Source organism: Clytia hemisphaerica, unplaced genomic scaffold, assembly GCF_902728285.1.
Source record: "Clytia hemisphaerica strain Z4C2 unplaced genomic scaffold, Clytia hemisphaerica genome assembly, whole genome shotgun sequence".
Lineage (NCBI taxonomy): Eukaryota > Metazoa > Cnidaria > Hydrozoa > Leptothecata > Clytiidae > Clytia > Clytia hemisphaerica.
Window position 1 is genome coordinate 841346 of NW_027104248.1, and position 20444 is coordinate 861789.

The window sequence follows — 20444 nt, forward strand, 5'->3', positions numbered from 1 at the left end:
TTTGCGAGGAAGAGTATTTCAACTTTGAAGAGCTTAGTTTCGATGAAGAAAAAACATTTTGAAAACATGTTCGCAGTAGATGGTGTATCTTTTGCCGAACAATAAAAGATTTTGCGGAAAATTTTTGTAAATGCTTCTTTGTCTCGAAATCTTCAAAATAGTGGTTTTTCATCAATTTTTCATCTGGATTTTGCTTAAAAAAACAGTCATAACTTTTGACACATCTTCTTAGAAAAATTTTCCGCAAAATTTAAAATAGTTCAATTCTTTGCGAACAGTTTGAAAAAATTTCGAAACAAAAAGGTTAATTACCCATTAAAACTTAGCACTTTTTATAAAAGAAGGTGATGCAACATATTATTAACGTCTTTTTAAAGTTCATAACGTCATTTTTGCAATTAAGTTCTTAATTACTCTTAAGGGGTTTGATTAAAAAGCAATTTATGAAGGCAATTCTTTGTTAAAAGTGTCAAAGAATCTAAAACATAACTTTTATGTTCAGATACTAAAATCTATTTTCTGACTATGGTCAGAGCCCTTAAAACCGTTAGCTGCAGGAAATGCATCTCAAAGGGAAAGCCGTCCAGTTCAACATTCTCAGTTTGCTATTTAAAATACGTTGAACGTATCAAGTTCATTCTATGAACGCATATGTTATATATAGCTAAAGGTCTGTGTCATTCTGAAAATTTAGCAAACTATAGAAGACATACGTAATGGTAAACGTATGGGTTTAAAGTATTGGTTTCCTCAAACATGTCATCTTTGAACAAACTTGGAAAATAAGTTACTATGGAGTCGACATCTCTATGAGGTTTTTAAAACAAACTAATTTTTGTGTGAAATAAGAAACTGTTCCATGTTGAAGACAGTTTGAAAAGTTGAGCGGAAGTCGTCATTCAGATGAAATCACATCTTATCATTGATAATGTTTTGTTTACATTTTTCATCAAGAGATTACTTCAGCCACTTATCAAAATATGATCACATCATTCGATAAAAATATGACAACAATGACCTTAGTATTTGTAAAGAGACTCCCCTGTAGACTAATATTTCATAGAGAAAAAAATATAGAGAAGAAAAAAATTTGAACTAAAAAAATCTACTAAAATTCTCAATCTGTTTTTCTTTTAACGTACAAAAAATAAGGGTGATATATAGTTGTTCAGCGGTAGTAAAAAAACTAAATGTAAAACGCATAAATATAAAAATATTTTTCTGACACCAGAAGGAGAAAAAGCTGGCGCTTATCCAATAAAGAACTTTTCGAAAACACCTTTAGATGAAAAGCTATGTAAGACACCTCTTTTCAGTTGAGTAGATCAAAACATAGAAGCTTTTTCTGAAGCCTCGTACAATGTCAAAAATATCAACACCAACGTAAATGTACAATGAAAAGGTTTCGAGTATAAAAAACTATAGATATATTTTACATATACAAAAAGTTAACAAATTTCCGATAAATAGTTATTTTCGAAAATGATTCAAACACTATTGTAATTTATTAGTGTCCTTGCTCATTGTTGATATTCAAAGGGACAAGTCGTGATGAAGGGTTCTTTGTGTTGTAAGCTGAAAATGTAACACAGAGGTTATATATCAATCAAAGTCTCAGAGAAACATTTAAAGGGGATGTGAGGTCAGAAAATTCATGTACCTCATTTTTTTACATAGGAAAGCTCTGATAGAAACAAAAATATTGAAAAAAGAACGAACTTAAAATCTTTTAAATTCATTAAGTTATTGATACTTGAATTTTCCCTTTCTTTGAGAAAGAGGGGATTTTGTGACGTCATGGTTGCAATTTAGTTTCATAAATCAGTCGTTGAACAGGCACATTTTTGGAAACAGCGCCTTGTAATGGCTTCAAAAAAAGCTTTTGTTGGATAAAAAATATATCTTTGTAATCGCACTTTAAAGAACAAACTTTTTGAAAAGTATTCCAAAGTATCCCATCCATCCTGCCGAATTTTAGATGCAATTAATAAATCATAATAAAGCCTTATAGAAATTTCTACGATCGAAGCCTTAAAAATAGAGGGATAATCCTGTTAATCAACACAGATGTGTGCTAGCTTCTAAAACAAAACGCCAACGATGACGTCACACGTACAAATCTTTAAAGGGATATTATAACACATTGACTGAAGATCTTTTGATGTAACATAGCTCTTTCGAAAGCTCTCGTTATAAATTTTTTAAAACTTTCCAAAAAAGTGTAATGAAGGATTTGACGTTAGATCCCCTTTTAACACTTATTAGATAAAAATCAAATGTAATTTTATACGCCATCATTCCGTCAGACAAAAATATTTGCTCTTCAAAGCCACTAATAGAAAGGTGGGAAAATATGAGAAAAGTCGGATCATTTTTTTGCAAAGTAGATCAAACAGCCACAATGAGCTATTAGCAAAGAATCGTCTATCATCTTGCATGGAGCCTCAAAAATAATGAACGTCTACACAATTTTTTCTACGCGTAGAGTGTTGAATTACAAAAGTGTAAAAGTTTCTTACAATCACAGGTAGCAGAGCCTTTCTTAGTTCTTGTACCAAGAAGTTCGCCACCGTTTCTGTCCACACACCAACATTCTTTCATTGGGTTGCATTGTTCAGGCATGAAAAAACCATCATCATCACATCTTGGCACAAAGAAACCAGGCATAGGTGCTGGTTGTCCACGAACCATCAAGATTGGTACGTTCTTGATGACATTTGTGCAAGGTGGAGCTAAAAAACATGAAAACAAAAAATGAGCAAAAACACACTCATTCAGAAATCAAACGCATCCAAAGTATTTTCTATCTAATAAAAAAGTAGCATAATCGCCAGATTAAAAGATCATAATCCACACACATTAAGGCGTGCATGTAAAGGTAATCAAGAAATTCCAGTGGACTTACAGACACACAAACAACGACAGAATTCAGCTAATTCAACCTTTCCATCTTTATCATGATCACAAGATTGCAAGAAAGGTTTGATGCATTTCTCGTTCTGAATATCCTCAATGTCTGAGAGCTCGCTTGCGCTCAAATGGTTATCACCATTGGCATCCAGGTGATGGAACATCCATTGTACAGGCTTCAAACAAACTGCTTTCTCAACTTTTTGGTCTTTGTGATCAGAACAAGCTAATTCGGTATCTAAAAGATATGAACACTTATAATATAGTGTGATTTTTTTGGCAATGGGAAATTAGTGACTCTTTTTAACTGATAGGCATTAACAATAACAATCATATGAAATTTGCAACATAACATTCAAATCAAATCTGGCTATTTTGAAAATTATAAGAATATTTGCTCTACATCATACCCAAAATTGAGACACTACAAATATTGAGCTCCGTCATAGAAGTTAAAAGAAAATACTGATAGGGCCTTTTAGAACTCAATGTTAAATGTTTTACTGGACAATCCAATGTCGTGAGATTTTTGTCAAAAAAAACTCAACTGGTCTTGCCTTATAAATTCATAGAAACAAACCAACTTACACATTGATTTCATTTTTTCATCAGAGAAATTTTCTTCTTTCATGATGGGTTCACCTTCAATACGTTGGATTCTCATATCCTCCACCTTTTCATTGATGCGAAGTACATGGAACCAATCAATAAGTCGAGTTGGTAATTCTGCCATTTCACTTAATTGACACTCTGAAAATGGATAAATACTAATGAAATAAGAGCAGCAAATCTATGGACACTATGATATTCTGAATATTACGATTGATTGATTGATCGAATGGAAATAAATAAATGTTAGAATTGCAAAGTGCTCAAGAAGATTTAGGGCATTGTATTGTAGATAAAATTTCAATCTCTAAGATAAATTGCGTTGCTTGAAGATCGAGCGTGCATAGAAAACTGATTAAATACATTACCTTGCTTCTTATCCTGTTCCATGACTTTAAAAGCGATATGTCTCTTCAGATCGTCTTCACCAAGAAGTTCCCTGGCCAACTATTAAAAAAGATATTAAAAGATAGGTTTTTACATTATAATACCTTATAATGAAGAAAGATTGATGATATTTGACTTTTAACATAATTAAAAATGTACTTACAAAAGTATCAGCACTGTTCAGTTCTTCTTTCTCGTGTTTTTGAAGTTGATAGAGTGATCTGGCTTCTTGAATCTTCTTCACTGTTTCTTGATCCATTTTGAAGACCTCTGGCGGATCTGAAAAGATAAGAAATAGACATATTCACTCAATGTTCACTCATATGTTCAGCATATATTGATTCCAGTTTTAGAGAAAACTTTCCAGTAATATAAGTTTAGGATGAATATTACTTACCACATGGGCAAGTTCCATCACATGCGAAGCCAATGTCCTTTCCTTGGTGGCAAGATTGAAGTTGCAAATGACAAAATGATTTGTAGGTAACACCATCTTTACCACACACTTTCTGTTTGTCATCTTTTGAACACTTCAAATTGCATTCCTGAAGTCACAAGAAGTGTTTTTTTTCTCAAATCAAATGTTTACCTATGGAAATATCTCAAATATCTTCAGCTTGCTATTCTAGTTCTGCTAATCAAATAAACCTACCTCATATTACACAAAGCTATATTTTCCAGTTCTTAGTCACAATCCCTCCCATTCCTAGTCCAAAACCAGGATAAAACAGCAGAAATATTCCATTAAAATTGGAATTTTATAGTCTAAAAAGACACTGCCAAAGAATAGAGCCTAAAATACCTAAAAACCAAAATATGATTTAAGAACAATCTGAGGCTCAAAGTGCTGAAAAAATCAAATCAGCTGAACCTAAAAAAAAACTGTTATATTGAAAATGAAGTAGAGTATTAAAACTGGACAGCATTAAATTAAGAAACTTCGTACCTTCTTTTTGGCTTCCACCAATATGAATGCAAGACAGACCGCTACAAAGATTTTCATTTTTTAAATTGTTGCTGAAAAAAAAAGGAAGTTAGTCCACTTCAAAGTTAAACACTGCCTAATATACACAAAAAAGTATATCTCTCTTTCTTTGAAGTTAGTTTTATACAAGGTCTTTTACAATTTATGATTTTTAAGAGAAATGGCAGTTGATGTAGGTTTTTGTTCATAAATGATGTCCTTTGTTAAAAAGGCCAGTTTATTCCTGTATATAAATCTCTTTCTATAAAAGATCAGTAACAAAGTTAGAGGCTAAACCATGACTCACGATTAGCACACTATTTTCAATATTCACTATTGATAAGAATTTATGCTGTAGTAATTTGTTATTCAACACCTAAAAACAACTATACTGTAAGTTGGTCTGATGTCAACATCCCTCTCCCATTTGTCAGATTTTTCATGACGTATTGTATTGTTCAGCCAACACCAGGGTATTCTCTGGCGTCAATAAGTAACGAAATTAAAGCCTGGGATACACGGGGGCGAGGTTGCTTATGGTAGATGTTTCACGTTTAAGCGATCAATAGTTGTTTAGGATAACGTGGCGGTCTATTGGATAACAAATTACTCCAGCAGAAATTTAACTAATTTAACTAGCAAAAGGTCTATTAAAGCTGAAAATTTATATTTATTAGAGGAAAACCCAATTGACATACTGGCAGTAGTGCTATAGAGAAAACATTTGATCAAAACGTTTGAAAATATTCTGGTTATACATTCTGGTATTTTTTAGACAGGCTACAGGGACTTGCTGCTGCATGGGTTGTGAGAGATAGTGGACCCTATCATATGAACGTTTGGTAAATTTGGGACCCTGTCAGGTCGTAAAATCCAGCCTGAAAAGTGGTATAAATGACAAAAAGTACGTAGACAACAGAATTGAAAAAAAAATCTTTCACCCTGAAAATTGTCTTTGAAATAACCAAAAGCCGACCCTGTCAGATACACATTTTGAAAGTCAGTAAATTTGGGATCCTGTCAGATATCTTCAGAGCCTAAAAAAGGGACCCTAACCAACAGCACGCCCCCATCACCCATACCTAATTTCGCCTAAGTCCCCCCCCCAGGTTCACCTAGGTTTGTGCTTTATGATTGAATAATTGAAGTACCATCAACTGCTCCAACTTGGGCAGCAATCAAAAATATGTTCCATTCGGGTCCTAAAACATCTTCAAATCCAGTCGGTTGGTCGGTCGGTCGGTAGTAAATTTTGTCGGATTTTTAAGATCTAGTAAATCCCGATGAATCAAGTCGGCAATCAATAGAATCTTATGCCGCCATCTTTAATTTGCCAAACTAAATGTGCGCGCGCATGTGTTAACCTTAATTTTCTGACCCCAGGGTATTGGCCTTTACCGCGTTGCTGAATTTTGACATGAAAATTTCAATAAGGGTACATGAAAAAACTTGAACAGAACTCAATGTGGGTTAAGTAAACAAAAAATAATGATTCAAAGACATGCTCTGTTCGCCCGTGCCCGCCATATTATGGGAAAGATCTGAACCTGTGAGCAGCGCCAAAAAAAAAACCGACGATTTTACCGACTTTCCGAATCGGGTTTTCTTGTAATTAAACAGTCGGTCGGACGACCCGAACGCAACATATTTTTGATTGCCGCCTTGGGACTACCTGACAAAACATGGGACGGCCATTCGGCCACCATTTCACCGAAACTCCAAAGTCATTTGATTTAAGTTAATGAACGGCGTATTAAAAGATACAAGATTTCTCTTTCGATTTTACAATAAGTGAAAATACAGACCAGATATGCAACAGTCCCATGTTTCGACCAATCGTCCCAAGTTAGAGCAGTTGACCGGTATCATGTTTAAAGCCACAAATAAAATTCTTATTACAATTTAATGCTAACGGGTTCATTCAGACAATACAATATGTAATACACACCACATGATGAAATACAAGATGGACAGGACACAAGATGATCTTTCAAAAAAAGTATACATAGTTCTTTTTTAAAAAACACTGGATGGAAAATTCATCTCCCAATAGATCAAGAAAATAAAGGTCTCAAAAAAGTAAAAAATCTGTCTATAGTAATGTTTACCTGTCCCTGTGTGAACATCCAACAAGTCAGTCAGTTTGGTTCTTATCTTTTGTCATTTTTTCAACCATAACCCGACAGGACAAAATTTTGTTTTGATTAAGCTGTCGCTCTCCTTTTTCTTCCTCGCTGTGACTCAAAATGTAATCCTTGAAATTCCGTTTTAATAGACGGGGGTGATGATATAAAACAATCCAGTTATTTTATGGTTATTTTTTATAGAAAATATAAAAAAAACATTATTTTCTGATAATTAGAATAATCTATTAACTCCTAATTTTGAAGTACTTATAATCTATACCTTTACGTAAAAATGTTACAAGAATTTTTGCAGTTTTCATACACCCAACCTTTCACTTTCGTTTTTAAAATTCCCGGAAATTCACTAAGAGGCGCCAAACATGCAAAAAAATACAAATTCCGCTTCGAAACGCTCACTTTAATTACTTTTTTGATCATCAACATTTGCATGAAATGAAAAGTTCAAAGAAAGAGTTATGACACGACAAACCACAAATTAAGACAAGAGAAAACCAACTGCAACAACCAGAACATAAAACTAGAGAGTTGCAACTACAGATAGAGAGGTAAACTTAACTTAACTAGCTTGTAGCTACCAAGTTTTTTTCTCCAATCACCAAATGTCCAAAAGCTTGGGAAATACTGTGATACTGTTACTGTGTCATGTATGCTTCCATTTCAAGAAATGAGGCGCGAGTCATGGCTCACACAAGCAATCAACTAAAGAAACTAATAAAAGATCAAAGAGCGGTAGTACTAGTAGCCGTAAGTGGGCAAAAGGATTATATTATGATTGTTCAAACTCAAAATTAAGTTAGCAGAGCCAGGTTTCATGTAGCCTAGAAATCTAAGCTAGTTTGATTCAGTCACTTGGATAAATCTGATGGTTAAGTTGTGACTGAATAACTAGCTTAGGGACAGTAAACTCGGTAGCTTATCAACTGACAACAACGACAATTCAAATTTCGCGGCGAGGGATAACGTAAACTCACATAATTTGCATAATTATTCGTCGTTGACTTAATTCCGTTTCATATCAAAAATATACACACAGAACATAATATCAAAACATTATTTAGAATTTTTTTATTTTGTCTTTTTTCTATCTTCTGATTGGCTCTTATTGTAAGATTAGATAAACAAACTCTCTGTCTTACAGTTTATGCACTCGTTTTGTAAAATATAAAATGAAATTCTATTGTAAAGTGTGCCGATGGAGAGTGAAGGAAAAATTTGTTCATTTTTTTCAAAAAGTTATGCTCGTGTTTTATGGAAAAGTCAACAAGAGACAAAATTCGTTTCTTGAGTGATAATTTTGTGATTTGACATAAAAGTATTTTGTACGATTTTTACAAAGCTCATCATAAAAATAACCTTCAAGAAAATAAATAAAAATTACTTTAGACTAGCAGGCTAAAATACCGTATACAAAACAATGTAATCAATCCCCCCAAAAAAACATTTTCTTGAGTCTTGAATTCGTATAGCTGTCACTGAAAATAAGCACCGACAATTTTATGTTCTTCGAAAACGAAAGATGTAATTGTCTGTAAAATCGAGCATAAAGTCTCAAATTCATAAAACAACAAGATAGCCACAACCAGTCAAAAACCAAGAACTGTCTATCATCTATCCATTACAGTATAATACAATATAATGTCATGCAATCCAATCAGAATACAGAACTACAGCATAGGATCTGTACAAGTACTCTCTCTTATATATTGCCACATACGATAGTCAATGTTCAATCACAAACCTTTACTTTATTATTTGCCATTCTGGAAACAAGCAACTTTTGCTGTCTTTACGACGAATAGCATTCTTTTTTCTTCATCAGTTCAATTCTTCCCAAAAACAAGAGAAGCACTATCAGGTCGGGATCAGGTCTTGAAAACTTTTTCTGATACAGTATTCCAAATATATCTCTCGGCTCTCTCATGGTAATAGTCTCACATCATAATATAATCGAAGAGAGATCTTGCATTCAATGAGTCCCATCCTCTTCTACTCGTTTTCTGATAAAATAATTATAAACTTCTATCACTCACGAAAACTCCCGATTTTTTACCACGTGACCCACTCTGACCAATCAGAAGCTCACCGAATCCTGCGTTCATATTATGAACGCGCCCTTTCCCTAAGCCAGTATTCCAAGGCAAACTTAAAATCCGTAAATATAAAAAATCTTTAAAGCGCCGAAAAACGCTATATTGCCATAAGCCGTGTGTCCTAGCCTTGTGAATACGGGCTTAGTTAACTAGGCTAGGTTTCATGGAGCTTTTTTCCAGACGTTACTAATCGATAAAATCGATTATCGAATAATATTGATAGCTAATCGACAATTAAGCGATTGATTAAATATAGATTAAAAACGATAATCGATAGCTAATATTGATGCTCACAATTTATTAGCACTCAATTTAATTATCACCATAGATTTTTAATCAATAATACCAGACCCGATCAATCGAACTTGTTGAACCAATCAAACTAATCGAACTCTATCGAAAAATTAAAGTTCAATTAAAAAAATTAATCGAACTCTAAGATTTTTTAAAAGATTGTGAGTGTTCGATTAAGTTCGATCAATGGGTTTCGGTTCGATCAGTTCGATAAACCAATTTTTACACACGTTTCCTATATCCTTTTAGCGCCAGATGCAGTTTGTTGGGGCATATTATTCCGCCACTCGGCCGTGCACGAAATCGCAACAGAGGGGCTAAGGACTTTATTCCGGATAGACAAATATCCAGGTACAATAAACGTCAAGCTGTTAAGTCCGGGAACTGTCGAAATAGCAATCGCGTGCCAGGACAAAGTTTTTGCAAGCGAGGGAAGATATAAGGATTTAATATCATCGAACTAATCGAACTTTTTACTGACTGAACTAATCGAACTGCTATTGCTTCAAAAATTGTGAGTGTTCGATTAGGTTCGATTAATTTTTTTATTCAAACTTTAATCGTTCGATGAAGTTCGATTAATTTGATTGTTCGATTGGTTCAACAAGTTTAATTAATCGGGTCTGGATAATATCAATTACAGTGTTAATAATTGATAATATTGATTAATATCAATATAATCGATACCTCGATCCTATCGATTTTAAACCGATAATATCGATGAAACTTGGATCAATATCTAATTGATATATATAATCGATATCTTATATCTGATCGATATTAATGATACTGACAATTTTTTAGGCGCGGATTAGTTATCGATTATTGTTTTTAATCGATATTTAATCAATCGATTAATTATCAATTAGCTATCAATTTTAATTGATAATCGATTTTATTGATTAGTAACGTCTTGGCTTTTTTATAGATGTTTTGGTGAACGCGATGTTTTTTTGAATAACTAATTACTCCACATACATTACTTTCCCTCAGCCAATAAAAACATGATAAATTATCTTGTCTCTTGGTAACTGCTGTGGAGTAATTAGTTGGGTAAAGGCCACATTTTTGGTACACCTGTCCCTTCCGTTACGCTTTTGACTTTTACTGCTTATATCTTGAAAACTAGCATTAAACTTGCAAAACTTCCAATTGATTATTGATCTGGGGTAGAAAGTGCCCTTACAATCAGAGTTTGGCCAGCAATAGGACAGTCTTTCCTCTTACAGACCCTGCAGAAGTCTAAATTTCACATTTTTCTACGAAAAATGCAAAAAAAAATAAGATTCAAAATTGTTTTTTCTTCAACTGGGATAAAATATTCACTTTCAATTTTTTTTCAGTCCACCTAATATTGATAGGAGCGAGTTTTCACAATATTTTGAGTAAATACTTTTTTCATCACTGTTGCTCAGGTTTTGCATTTTTCTAAAAAGCATGTTTTTTTGCGACTCTGATCTTGTCCCTTCCGTTACGCAAATTCATTTTCAAGAAAATCTTTGTCAAATAGCTATAGTTTATGTTAAATTTCTCACAAGTTACCATTGGGATTACTCCAAATTCAATTTGCAAACCATTATCCTCTATTTTTGACATGTTTTTTCATTGACAGTCCTTCCCATTGGAAATGTGCGTTGGTTTTGTCTCTTCCGTTACGCAAACATTAAATTGAACAGCATCTCAAGTCTTCGACTTAAAAACTTTTCCTTTTGGTTGACTACTACCCTCATTAGACTTCTTACTTGCAGGTACATTTAAACTTTATATTAACAATGTGGTGGGAGTTATCTCCTTGGAAAATTTGATGTCCCTTCTGTTACGCCTTTTTTAAAAGGGAGTGTTACAGGGACTTGGATGTTCATTATAGTGTTTCTTTCTTCAAAGCCAAGATATCTGAAGTTATTGCATTGTTGAAAGACCTATTGTAGACTGTTCTCACATTTGCTACACTACAATGACTTCTTTTTATCTCTTAACCCTTAGGCTCCATAGGACGCGTTTTCGCGTCCTGAAACAGCCAAAATACCAAGTCCTAAAGCTGGGGTCCCATCTCCCTAGGACTTTATTTAAAGGGAAAGAAACCAAATGTTTTTGAAAGAGTATAGAATTACCTTTCCAACGGTTGGTACTAAAACAAGTGTCTGAATCAAAAGCTACAAGCTTTTACGCCATTTTGAAGTTTCAAATTTCAAAAAAAAATCATTGAAATTTTTCAAAAAATTTTCAAAACTACTGCGCGCTCAAAGGGTTAACCAAAAATTTTTGATTTTTTTTGAAGACTCCAAACTGCTCAAAATACCGGGTGCGCCACAAAAAAGTTTCTCTCTTTGAAACTGATTTTCTAGAAATTAAAAAATTTTAAAAGAATCATTCCTATTCCATTGGAAAGAAGAAAGATAAACTTAAATTTCGAGGGGTCATTTAATAAATTCGGTTTATTAGATCAAAAGTTATGCTCAATTGAAAAACAAAGTTACTTTCAGAAAGTGCCCGAAAACGTTAAAAATCGACCTATCAAAGTTTTATTATAAAACTAGCAATCGCAATAGGCTTTACATGATTAAGAACATTTTTCAGTAATTAAACAAATAAATTTTGAAAGTGATCGGTCAAAAGGGTTTAGAGTTTTCATCAAAATCATTTTAATTTACTTTTACCGAGATTTTCTTCAGATTTTTGGTTGTAGACTGGATAAAGTCTATGAAGGCTGGATGTACCTCGAAACCAATATTTGATGTATTTTTATGAATTTTACAAGATTTTTGGGCTTTTTTTGACAAATTCTCTTCCTTTTAATGTAATTCAACCATCCTTTATATAACAAAAGGTCATTTAGACAACTAATTATAATTTTTGATGACTAAAACGAAATTACTGATGCATCATGTAATTATGCTTCTTTTTGATTTGATAGGTCAATTTTTAACGTTTTTGAGCACATTCAGAAAGTAACTTTTTTATTCGATTGAGCATAACTTTCGATCTAATGAACCAAATTTAATAAATGACCCATCAAAATTTAAGTTTATTTTTCTTCTTTCCAATGGGATAGGAATGGTTCTTTTAGAATTTTTAGATTTCGAGAAAATCAGTTTTAAAGAGAGAAACTTTTTTGTGGCGCACCCGGTACCTGAAAATGACAATTAGGAGTTATTCGAAGTTGTTTTGACCATAAAAAATCTTTACCAGGGGTCTCATTAACCCTTAGGCTCCATAGGACGTGTTTTCGCGTCCTGAAACAGCCAAAATACCAAGTCCCAAAGCTTGGGTCTCAGCTCCCTAGGACTTGATTTAAAGGGGATTAAACCCAATGCTTTTTGAAACAGTATAGAATTACCTTTCCAACGGTTGGTACCAAAACGAGTGTCTGAATCAAAAGCTACATACAAGCTTTTACGCCATTTTGAAGTTTCAAATTTCAAAAAAAATAATTGAAATTTTTCAAAATTTTCAAAACTACTGCGCGCTCAAAGGGTTAACCAAAAATTTTTGATTTTTTTTGAAGACTCCAAACTGCTCAAAATACCTGAAAATGACGATTAGGAGTTATTCGAAGTTGTTTTGACCATAAAAAATCTTTACCAGGGGTCTCATTAACCCTTAGGCTTCATAGGACGCGTTTTCGCGTCTTCTTTTTTGAATGCTCAATATAAAATTTTAAAGAAAAACTGAAATGCAAGTCACATTTTCGGTTTCAGGGGTCACCTTCATTGGGTAACCTAAATTTTAGGGATCATCTAAAACTTGGGATGAGGCTTGGATGGCCCAAAACAGAGCTATTTTCAAATGAAAAATTTGTCCCTTCCGTTACGCTTATTCTATACCTAATATTTACAATTTTTAGGAGTATTTGTAAGTTTATATAGTTAGTTCTGGTTAGTTCTATCATTTTAGGTTAAAAGATCATATTTGACTATTAAAATTCAAACTATCTTTTGAAACAAGTTTTTTCCTAGTAAAGATGTTAATTAAAAATTTGAAAGTTGTCCCTTCCGTTACGCAAATTAGGCTACCCCTCCAACCCGAAAATGTAAATTCATGAAAAACGATTAGGAATTGGTTAAAACACTTTGTAGAAACATTTTAAGAGTAAGTTTAGTCTTATAAGTGTCTCTTTTTTGTAGAAATAACAAGTTTTTAGTTATTTGTTGAAAATGAGAAAAAAATCAACCACAACAACTTCTAGGGTCCTACAGTTCTGCAAAAAGGTAATATAGAGGAGCACATACTTGATTATCATCATAGAGGTATATACACATCCAAATAAATAGCTTTAAAGCAATTTTGAGGATGAAATTTTTTTAGCGTAACGGAAGGGACAGGTGTACCAAAAATGTGGCCTTTACCCAGTTATTCAAAAGACCGTCACGTTTGCCAAAATAACTACCATGAAGTCGGGTAATTTGCATCAGGAGAGGGGAACTTGCATAGCCATCAAATGACTGGCCAATCAAAGCAGCAAAACTTAAAAACAAATGAATTACGCAGCTTCGCTTGCAGCTCTACTCTACCGTTTTTGTTTTGATTTAACTTTGTATTTTAATGACCAGCCATTCATTAGACCATAGGTCATTCATTTGAGGGCTATGCATGTTAGCCTCCACTGATGCAAGTTACCCAATCTCACGGTATGGTATGATAAATATATATGGAAGATTCCCTGGATTGGCGAAGATGAAGAAAAAGAAGAAAAACTAAAAATTCATTCCCTAGAAAATATTTAGATTGTTTTATTTTGTTCAATCGCAAACACTTCTGAAGACACCAAGTATTCTTATATCCCTGCGTTATTAATTGTTTTATTTTGTCCAATCAAAAAATTGCCTTGCAATTGTTTAAGGCTCAGACTCCCCTGGAAAAGTTCGTCAATACCCCTGTATGGTTTAAAAATGGAATAGCCCTGGGCTATTCCAAAAAAAAATTACACAGGGGTATTCTGGGGTATTGACTAGCCAAGGTTCTAAGCTAATAGTATAATTTGACTTTAAAAAGATGTATACTATTAGCTTAGTTGCAAACAAACTCGATAAAGCAAAAATAATAACATCTACATTATTCCCAGCAAAATATATTGAGAATTTTGGTTAACTCCTCGTTTTTAGCAATTTAAAATTCGGGTGAGAAAGTTGTTTTGGGCTAATTGAAAAATTCTTTCAAATATTTCAATTCGGGAGGAGTTTATAGACTTCCAGGCTATATTCTGAGCCTTATTGGGCCATACTTGGACTTTTAGATCTCTAGATCCTATTGTTCTAAGTCTTAAGTCTAACGTTAAAACTCAGAGTTAAAACTCTACCCTTCCAACCTAATCTAGAACACTTCCAGATCGTTTGTGGTTGTAAGATTTCGTGGGGATTTTCCTTTTTTCTCGAATATTATGACCATGATAATTGTAGCATTCGTTTTATAAAACAATGAGTTTCTTGATATGCAACACCTGGCAAGACTTTAATAACTTCCAAAGCTTTGTGAAAATTTATGGTTACCTGCAATTTTTTCACATTGGCTTTAAAATATTTTACATTACATGTATTTCCTAATTTTGTCATTATTTATTTTATTTATATTTTTTATGCTATGAGCTTTCAAAAGCTTGTTTTGTTGTTAACAAAAGTTTCATCCTAACCAGTTTTCAAACAATCAAAAGGGGATATATTGCATGGAAAGAAAAGTCAAGTAATTGCAGTGCTACACATCCTTAATCACTGAACACCATTTTCTTTCGAAAGTGTAAAATTTTATAATTTGTTGAGGGTTGAAGGGAAGATTGGGGTGTGATACATGGTAATTGTCATTTATTTGACAGAAACAAAAGAGCAAAAATTGAGCGTGTTGAAGTTAAACTGTGACTTGAGAATAAAATACTTTGTAGAGTTTAAGGTTTATAAATTCTTGAAGTAAGAAGGCTAAGAGCTTAGTCATATAAGATTTCATAGATGTAGACCAATGTAGAATAATGTTGTCGATAAGAACTTTCATGAAAAAAAAGAACTTAAGGGCACTCATGTCAAACACTTTTTTTAAGCCCTTTTTAGGATGAAATTCTGTAGACAGACTTATCGACTTATCTCTGCTAATGGTAGGAATGACAGAAATCAAGGAATCTATAAAGAATAGCCTATCCCAAAGATGAAATCATATCAACTGCAATTAATTAGCGCGGTTGATTTTCATGACCTCATTAATGGACAATGTCATGAGTTACACAAGCATGCTCGGCCCATAAGTAAAATAATAAGCCCAAAAATTTTTATAGCCCGTTTGAAAGAACTGCAAAATTTTCACTTAATCCGTATCGAGGAGCACTTTCAGTTGCCTGCTGATGTTAGTTTATTGTGACTTTATTTTTCTGTAAAATTTGGTCCAAGCTTCTTCATTTTTCAGAAGACTCTTAAATGCCTACTTATGCACAGTCTCATTAAATTTTTGAATTGTAATATTGATAAAACTCATAAAAGAAGCCATAAAACATTTAAACATTTCGCATAATATTTTCTATTATTTATCAATATATGCTTTAGCCTGTATAAAAGTTCATCAAATCAATACATAATGTTTTCAACTTGACTAGAAATTTTTTTTTGTTTTTTTTTTGTTCAGGTGTATACGTTATGCGATGGATTATGAGGTTGAAGCTGAAATATTTGCTTTTGATCATTGTATTGGCATTTGTAAGTCTCCTGACCGTCCTCCAGTTGCTTCATGGTGGTGAAGACCAGGTAGAATTTCTGGATGCAGGTGAAGGTCATGGTGAAGGAGAAGAACATGGAGGAGGGTCAAATCATATTCCTGATTACATTTTAGAAGAAGAAGCTCTACCACCTGCTGATACATTGGAAGAACTTGATAGTAAGTAATGTAAAATTTTGCGTGATTATTTTATTCAATGGGCTCTTCCAGAAAATTTTTGTACAAGGGGGGAGGGATGGAGGATATATTGGATATTTTGTCTGGGGGAGGGGGTTAGGGGCAAACTTGCTCTGATTAGGGGTGATTTTGAATGTCCGGGGGTCAACTGATGCTTGTCCAAGGGGTGAGATTTGTTATCAGGCTGGTCAAAATTCATAATGTACGGGGCTACATTTCCAAAAGATGTTATATCCTCCACCCCCCCCCCCAATATTCATATTTTTTTTAAGCCCAATGGACATTTTGTATACAGTTAGCGATTTCATCCTGAAAAATGTATTTGTGAAATCGATAAATACTTGCATGTATTGATATGATATTGACGCTCGCCCTTATTCGATTTTCAGGGTAATCGGATTTACATTGAATAAGGGATTGTATCGAATAGAAGAGTGTCGTTTATGAGAGTTTCTTGTAGACTGTTACTTTTAATATTATCAAATAACGGAGTGTATCAAAAAGTTAAACTTCGAATTAGGGAGCGTTTACTGCATACAGTTTATATTTTCCCTTCCAGATGGTAATTGGCACGATTTCGCCGTAGATCGAGTTCGAAGGCCGGTTATCGGAGCCAAAGAACAAGCAGAAAAAGAGGACCTTCCATTCATCGTTTGGTGGACCCCGTTCACCGGCGAAACGGGCAGAATCAAAAAGTGCTTCGTCGGAGACTGTTATTTTAGCCAGGATAGAGAATTGATGACACATCCCAAAACTAAAGCCTTCCTCTTCTACGGAACCGACTTTTCAGTCAAGGATTTACCACTCCCAAAGAAAAGTATGAGTGTTTTTTTTTCTCATTTTTTATAGTGAAATATTTCTCTTCTTTATCAGCTCATTAAAGATTTTGTTTTTAAAAGTTAAGAGGGATATCGTTTGGTTACTCATCAATTTTAATTCACGCTTTTACACATTGGATTGACACGAGTGTGGAGCAAGATTGGTCAGAAAGAGGGAAAAAAATGTTATCAGCATAACACAACAATAGGCAGACACTGTCCTGATATGAAATAACACTTATGTAAAAACAAAACCTTTAAAACTACGTGCATCGTTTGAAAGTTTTAAGAAAAAAGTTTTGGTTCAATCAAGCTAAAAGTGATCAGAAAGTATAGTCAATCCGTTTTCACATGAACAAACCTCTTATAAAAACAGTGCCGTAGCAACTGGGGGGGGGGGCAAGGGGGGCTATGGCCCCCAATAATTTTTTCAAAAATGATTAATTTGAATAATTCAAAGTTTTTCTTTTTTAATTTGTCATAATTGTCACAATTGAGTGCATTTTCAAGCAATCTTGAGCTCAAATTTTCAAACCCCCCCCCTCGGGCCAAACCATGGTTGGCCCTCGCGGTGTCACTAAACTTCAGCCCCCCCCCCTAATATGGAAATGCTTCCTACGGCACTGAAAAGTGATATTTTTGTTAATTTTTTCAGGACACCACGAATGGGGTTTGACCCACGAAGAGTCTCCCAAAAACAACGCCATCTTTTACCACGAGGAGGGGATGAATGTCTTTAATCACACTTGTACTTTCAAGCAACAATCATCATATCCCATATCAACACAATATATCAGATCTATGAAATACCTGCTGAAACCGCTCACTTATACTACAGCTGAACGCGAAGAGTTCAAGAGGAGTGAAGGTTTGGCGGCTGTGGCGTACGTTCAGAGTGGGTGTAACCCGCCCTCCGATAGAGACGCTTATGTGAAAGAGCTCATGAAATACATCAAAATTGATTCTTATGGCAAATGCCTTCACAATAAAGACTTACCTAAAGTATTGTTAGATCCTCTAACTATGTTTGATAAAGCATATCTAAAGTTTTTCGAAAAATATAAATTTATCATTTCATTTGAAAATGCGAGATGTAATGATTATATGACGGAGAAAATCTTCCGTACTATTCATATGGGTTCAGTTCCCATTTATTTGGGAGCTTCAAATTTGCGAGAATGGCTTCCTGATCCAAAGTCAGTCATAATGGTGGAGGATTTCAAATCACCCAAAGACCTTGCTGAACATATCAAATATTTAGACGAAAATTCTTCAGAATATGAAAAATTGTTAGAGTATAAAACGAAGGGAAATGATAATAAAAAACTAGAGAAAGTACTCGAGGAGCGGCAATGGGGAGTGGATACCGGTCGTAAAATGAATATGGTTACCGGATTCGAATGTCACGTTTGCGATCAAATACATCGGAATCGGAATCGCCAAAAAGCCGGTGAACCCATCCTTCAATACCGGGCTACATTGGAACATTATGGTTGTCCAAAACCAACTCAATTTCCGTTTCCCGACGTTCCGGGATCACAGGACTGGGAACGAAAGAATTGGCTTTGGGATTATGACGGGGGTAAAGAACAAGCGATTAAAATGAAACGAAAAATGGGGAGCTGATAACAATTATGACAATTACATAGGGTATAAATTATTTTTTTAAGAATTCTTTTGGGAATAATGCTTTTTATATAATTTTAGATAACTTTTCAACGACTTTATATATTTAGGTAATGATTTGTACATCGGTAGGTCACGTTTTTGGGTATTTAATATAATCGACATCTCACACAGTAATATTAAAGCTCTAATCTTGTGGTTTTCTTACTATTTAGCCGGCAAATTAATTCACCAAATCATGGAGGTATAAAGAAAAACAGGAGTTGAATGTGTCGGTAATTGGTCGTTAATGAATGTCTTTTGATTTCTTTTATAAACTGTATCAAAAGAAATTCTAAGCTCGCCCGATGAAATAAGATTCTTTAGTAGAACCCAAGATTGCTCTGAACATTCTTACTATCAGTATTGAAGATATTAGCCTTCTAATATACGAAAATGAAATAAAACTTCGTCCGCGAAACAAGTTTATGTTCAATTACGTTATCCGTTCAATTTTGTTTTGAAAAGATATTTTCCCAAGCCTGAAAATGAAAAGTTCGTTATAAGCACACATGATTTCAGACTCAATTTGTAGACATAAAGTCACTGGAGAATTTTGGAGGAAAGTATCAAGCAATAGAGTTCACCTTAAAGAAAACATTGATCGAAAAATCTTGTCATTTGATGAAGGATTGCCAAGTTTACAGGCCTTTTGTTAGTCCAAATATTTTCTTACACTGATGTCAGAAACAATTAATCTCGTCTCAACTAATTTTTAAAGCTTCAATGTGCCAATAAGATTTCACCTATGGATTATAAGTATGCACACATCGTAACTTTTTTAATCGGAGGGCGAGCTTGGTAACCAATAGCATACATCTCCTGTTTCTTTATACCTCCATGATCGAGATCACAAATTTACAAAATCACAATTTCATAGCAACACTTTCTTCGCAAATCACTGTTAAAATAAGTATTCAATGTTCATCATTATTTCTATTTTGAGGGTGAAATCAACTTTCCCCCAAAGATAACCCCAGTAGACTCTGATTAGACTGGATCGTATTCATCTTCAAAATTGCAGGTAGATTCTGACCGACGTGTAAAAAGGGTCAATAATTTCAATCATATCTTTTTCACAAAGAGAAAAAAGAAACCCTTTTTATAAAAGAACAATTTTATAAGAGCAACGAGACTCAAAATCGCCAAAAAATAAGAAAAATAAGCCTGGAATTACTAAATTTTAAGCAATTTAGGGGCAAAGTAGTAAAAATTGGGTATAGATAACTAAATTCCTTAATTACACCCTATAAATAAGAGCATGATAAGGCTGATAAGACACCCCTGCCTCTGTGACCCAGTGGGATCCACCCCACTGGCCACCCCAGTGAAATTTTTTTTCCAAAAATGGCTCATTTTTCAGCCCCACTAGACAAATCACTCACCCCACTGGAATGTTGTAGTAAAAAAACACCCCATTGAAAATGATAACAAGTTTACACATGCCCCACATCGCACCGAATGGGGTTTCCTAATTTTGACGTTCGAATCTTAAACGTCAAAAAGACGGGGGTAAAACGTTCGAAGTCACGTCAGAAATGGCGCGCGGGTGATATTTAACGATTTAACCCACTGTAATATCACTTTTTTTAGGTGTTTATAATCACTTTTATTTATGAAATATATATATTTCTGAAAAATACAATAATTTGTCTACCATTTGGTTTTTATTTGGACTCTTTACTCCAAAGAT

At 33.9% G+C, this 20444-nt stretch overlaps 2 protein-coding genes across 2 annotated transcripts; one reads left to right on the forward strand and one right to left on the reverse strand.

Moving 5' to 3' along the window:
• Positions 1-1106: 1106 nt before the first annotated feature.
• Positions 1107-4960, reverse strand: LOC136816484 (testican-2-like). Its single transcript, XM_067072821.1, has 8 exons — positions 4853-4960; positions 4304-4451; positions 4070-4185; positions 3888-3966; positions 3499-3660; positions 2906-3148; positions 2520-2732; positions 1107-1575 (listed from the first exon to the last, which is right to left on the reverse strand). Exons 1-8 carry the CDS (start codon positions 4907-4909, stop codon positions 1508-1510), a joined length of 1086 nt encoding a protein of 361 aa, XP_066928922.1. The 5' UTR covers positions 4910-4960; the 3' UTR covers positions 1107-1507.
• A 2441-nt stretch (positions 4961-7401) lies between these two features.
• Positions 7402-18903, forward strand: LOC136816486 (alpha-(1,3)-fucosyltransferase 10-like). The gene is made up of 4 exons (XM_067072823.1): positions 7402-7562; positions 16002-16250; positions 16828-17085; positions 17742-18903. Exons 2-4 carry the CDS (start codon positions 16013-16015, stop codon positions 18710-18712), a joined length of 1467 nt encoding a protein of 488 aa, XP_066928924.1. The 5' UTR covers positions 7402-7562; positions 16002-16012; the 3' UTR covers positions 18713-18903.
• Positions 18904-20444: the final 1541 nt, after the last annotated feature.

Coding starts and splice junctions, on each gene's coding strand:
- LOC136816484 (XM_067072821.1), bottom strand. CDS start 4,909: ATGAAAATCTTTGTAGCGGTCTGTCTTGCATTCATATTGGTGGAAGCC. Junction 3,149..3,498: donor TGAAAAAATGAAATCAATGT/GTAAGTTGGTTT, acceptor CATATCTTTTAG/ATACCGAATTAGCTTGTTCT. Junction 1,576..2,519: donor AGGCTCTGCTACCTGTGATT/GTAAGAAACTTT, acceptor TTACATTTTCAG/CTTACAACACAAAGAACCCT.
- LOC136816486 (XM_067072823.1), top strand. CDS start 16,013: ATGCGATGGATTATGAGGTTGAAGCTGAAATATTTGCTTTTGATCATT. Junction 16,251..16,827: donor TACATTGGAAGAACTTGATA/GTAAGTAATGTA, acceptor TTTCCCTTCCAG/ATGGTAATTGGCACGATTTC. Junction 17,086..17,741: donor TTTACCACTCCCAAAGAAAA/GTATGAGTGTTT, acceptor TAATTTTTTCAG/GACACCACGAATGGGGTTTG.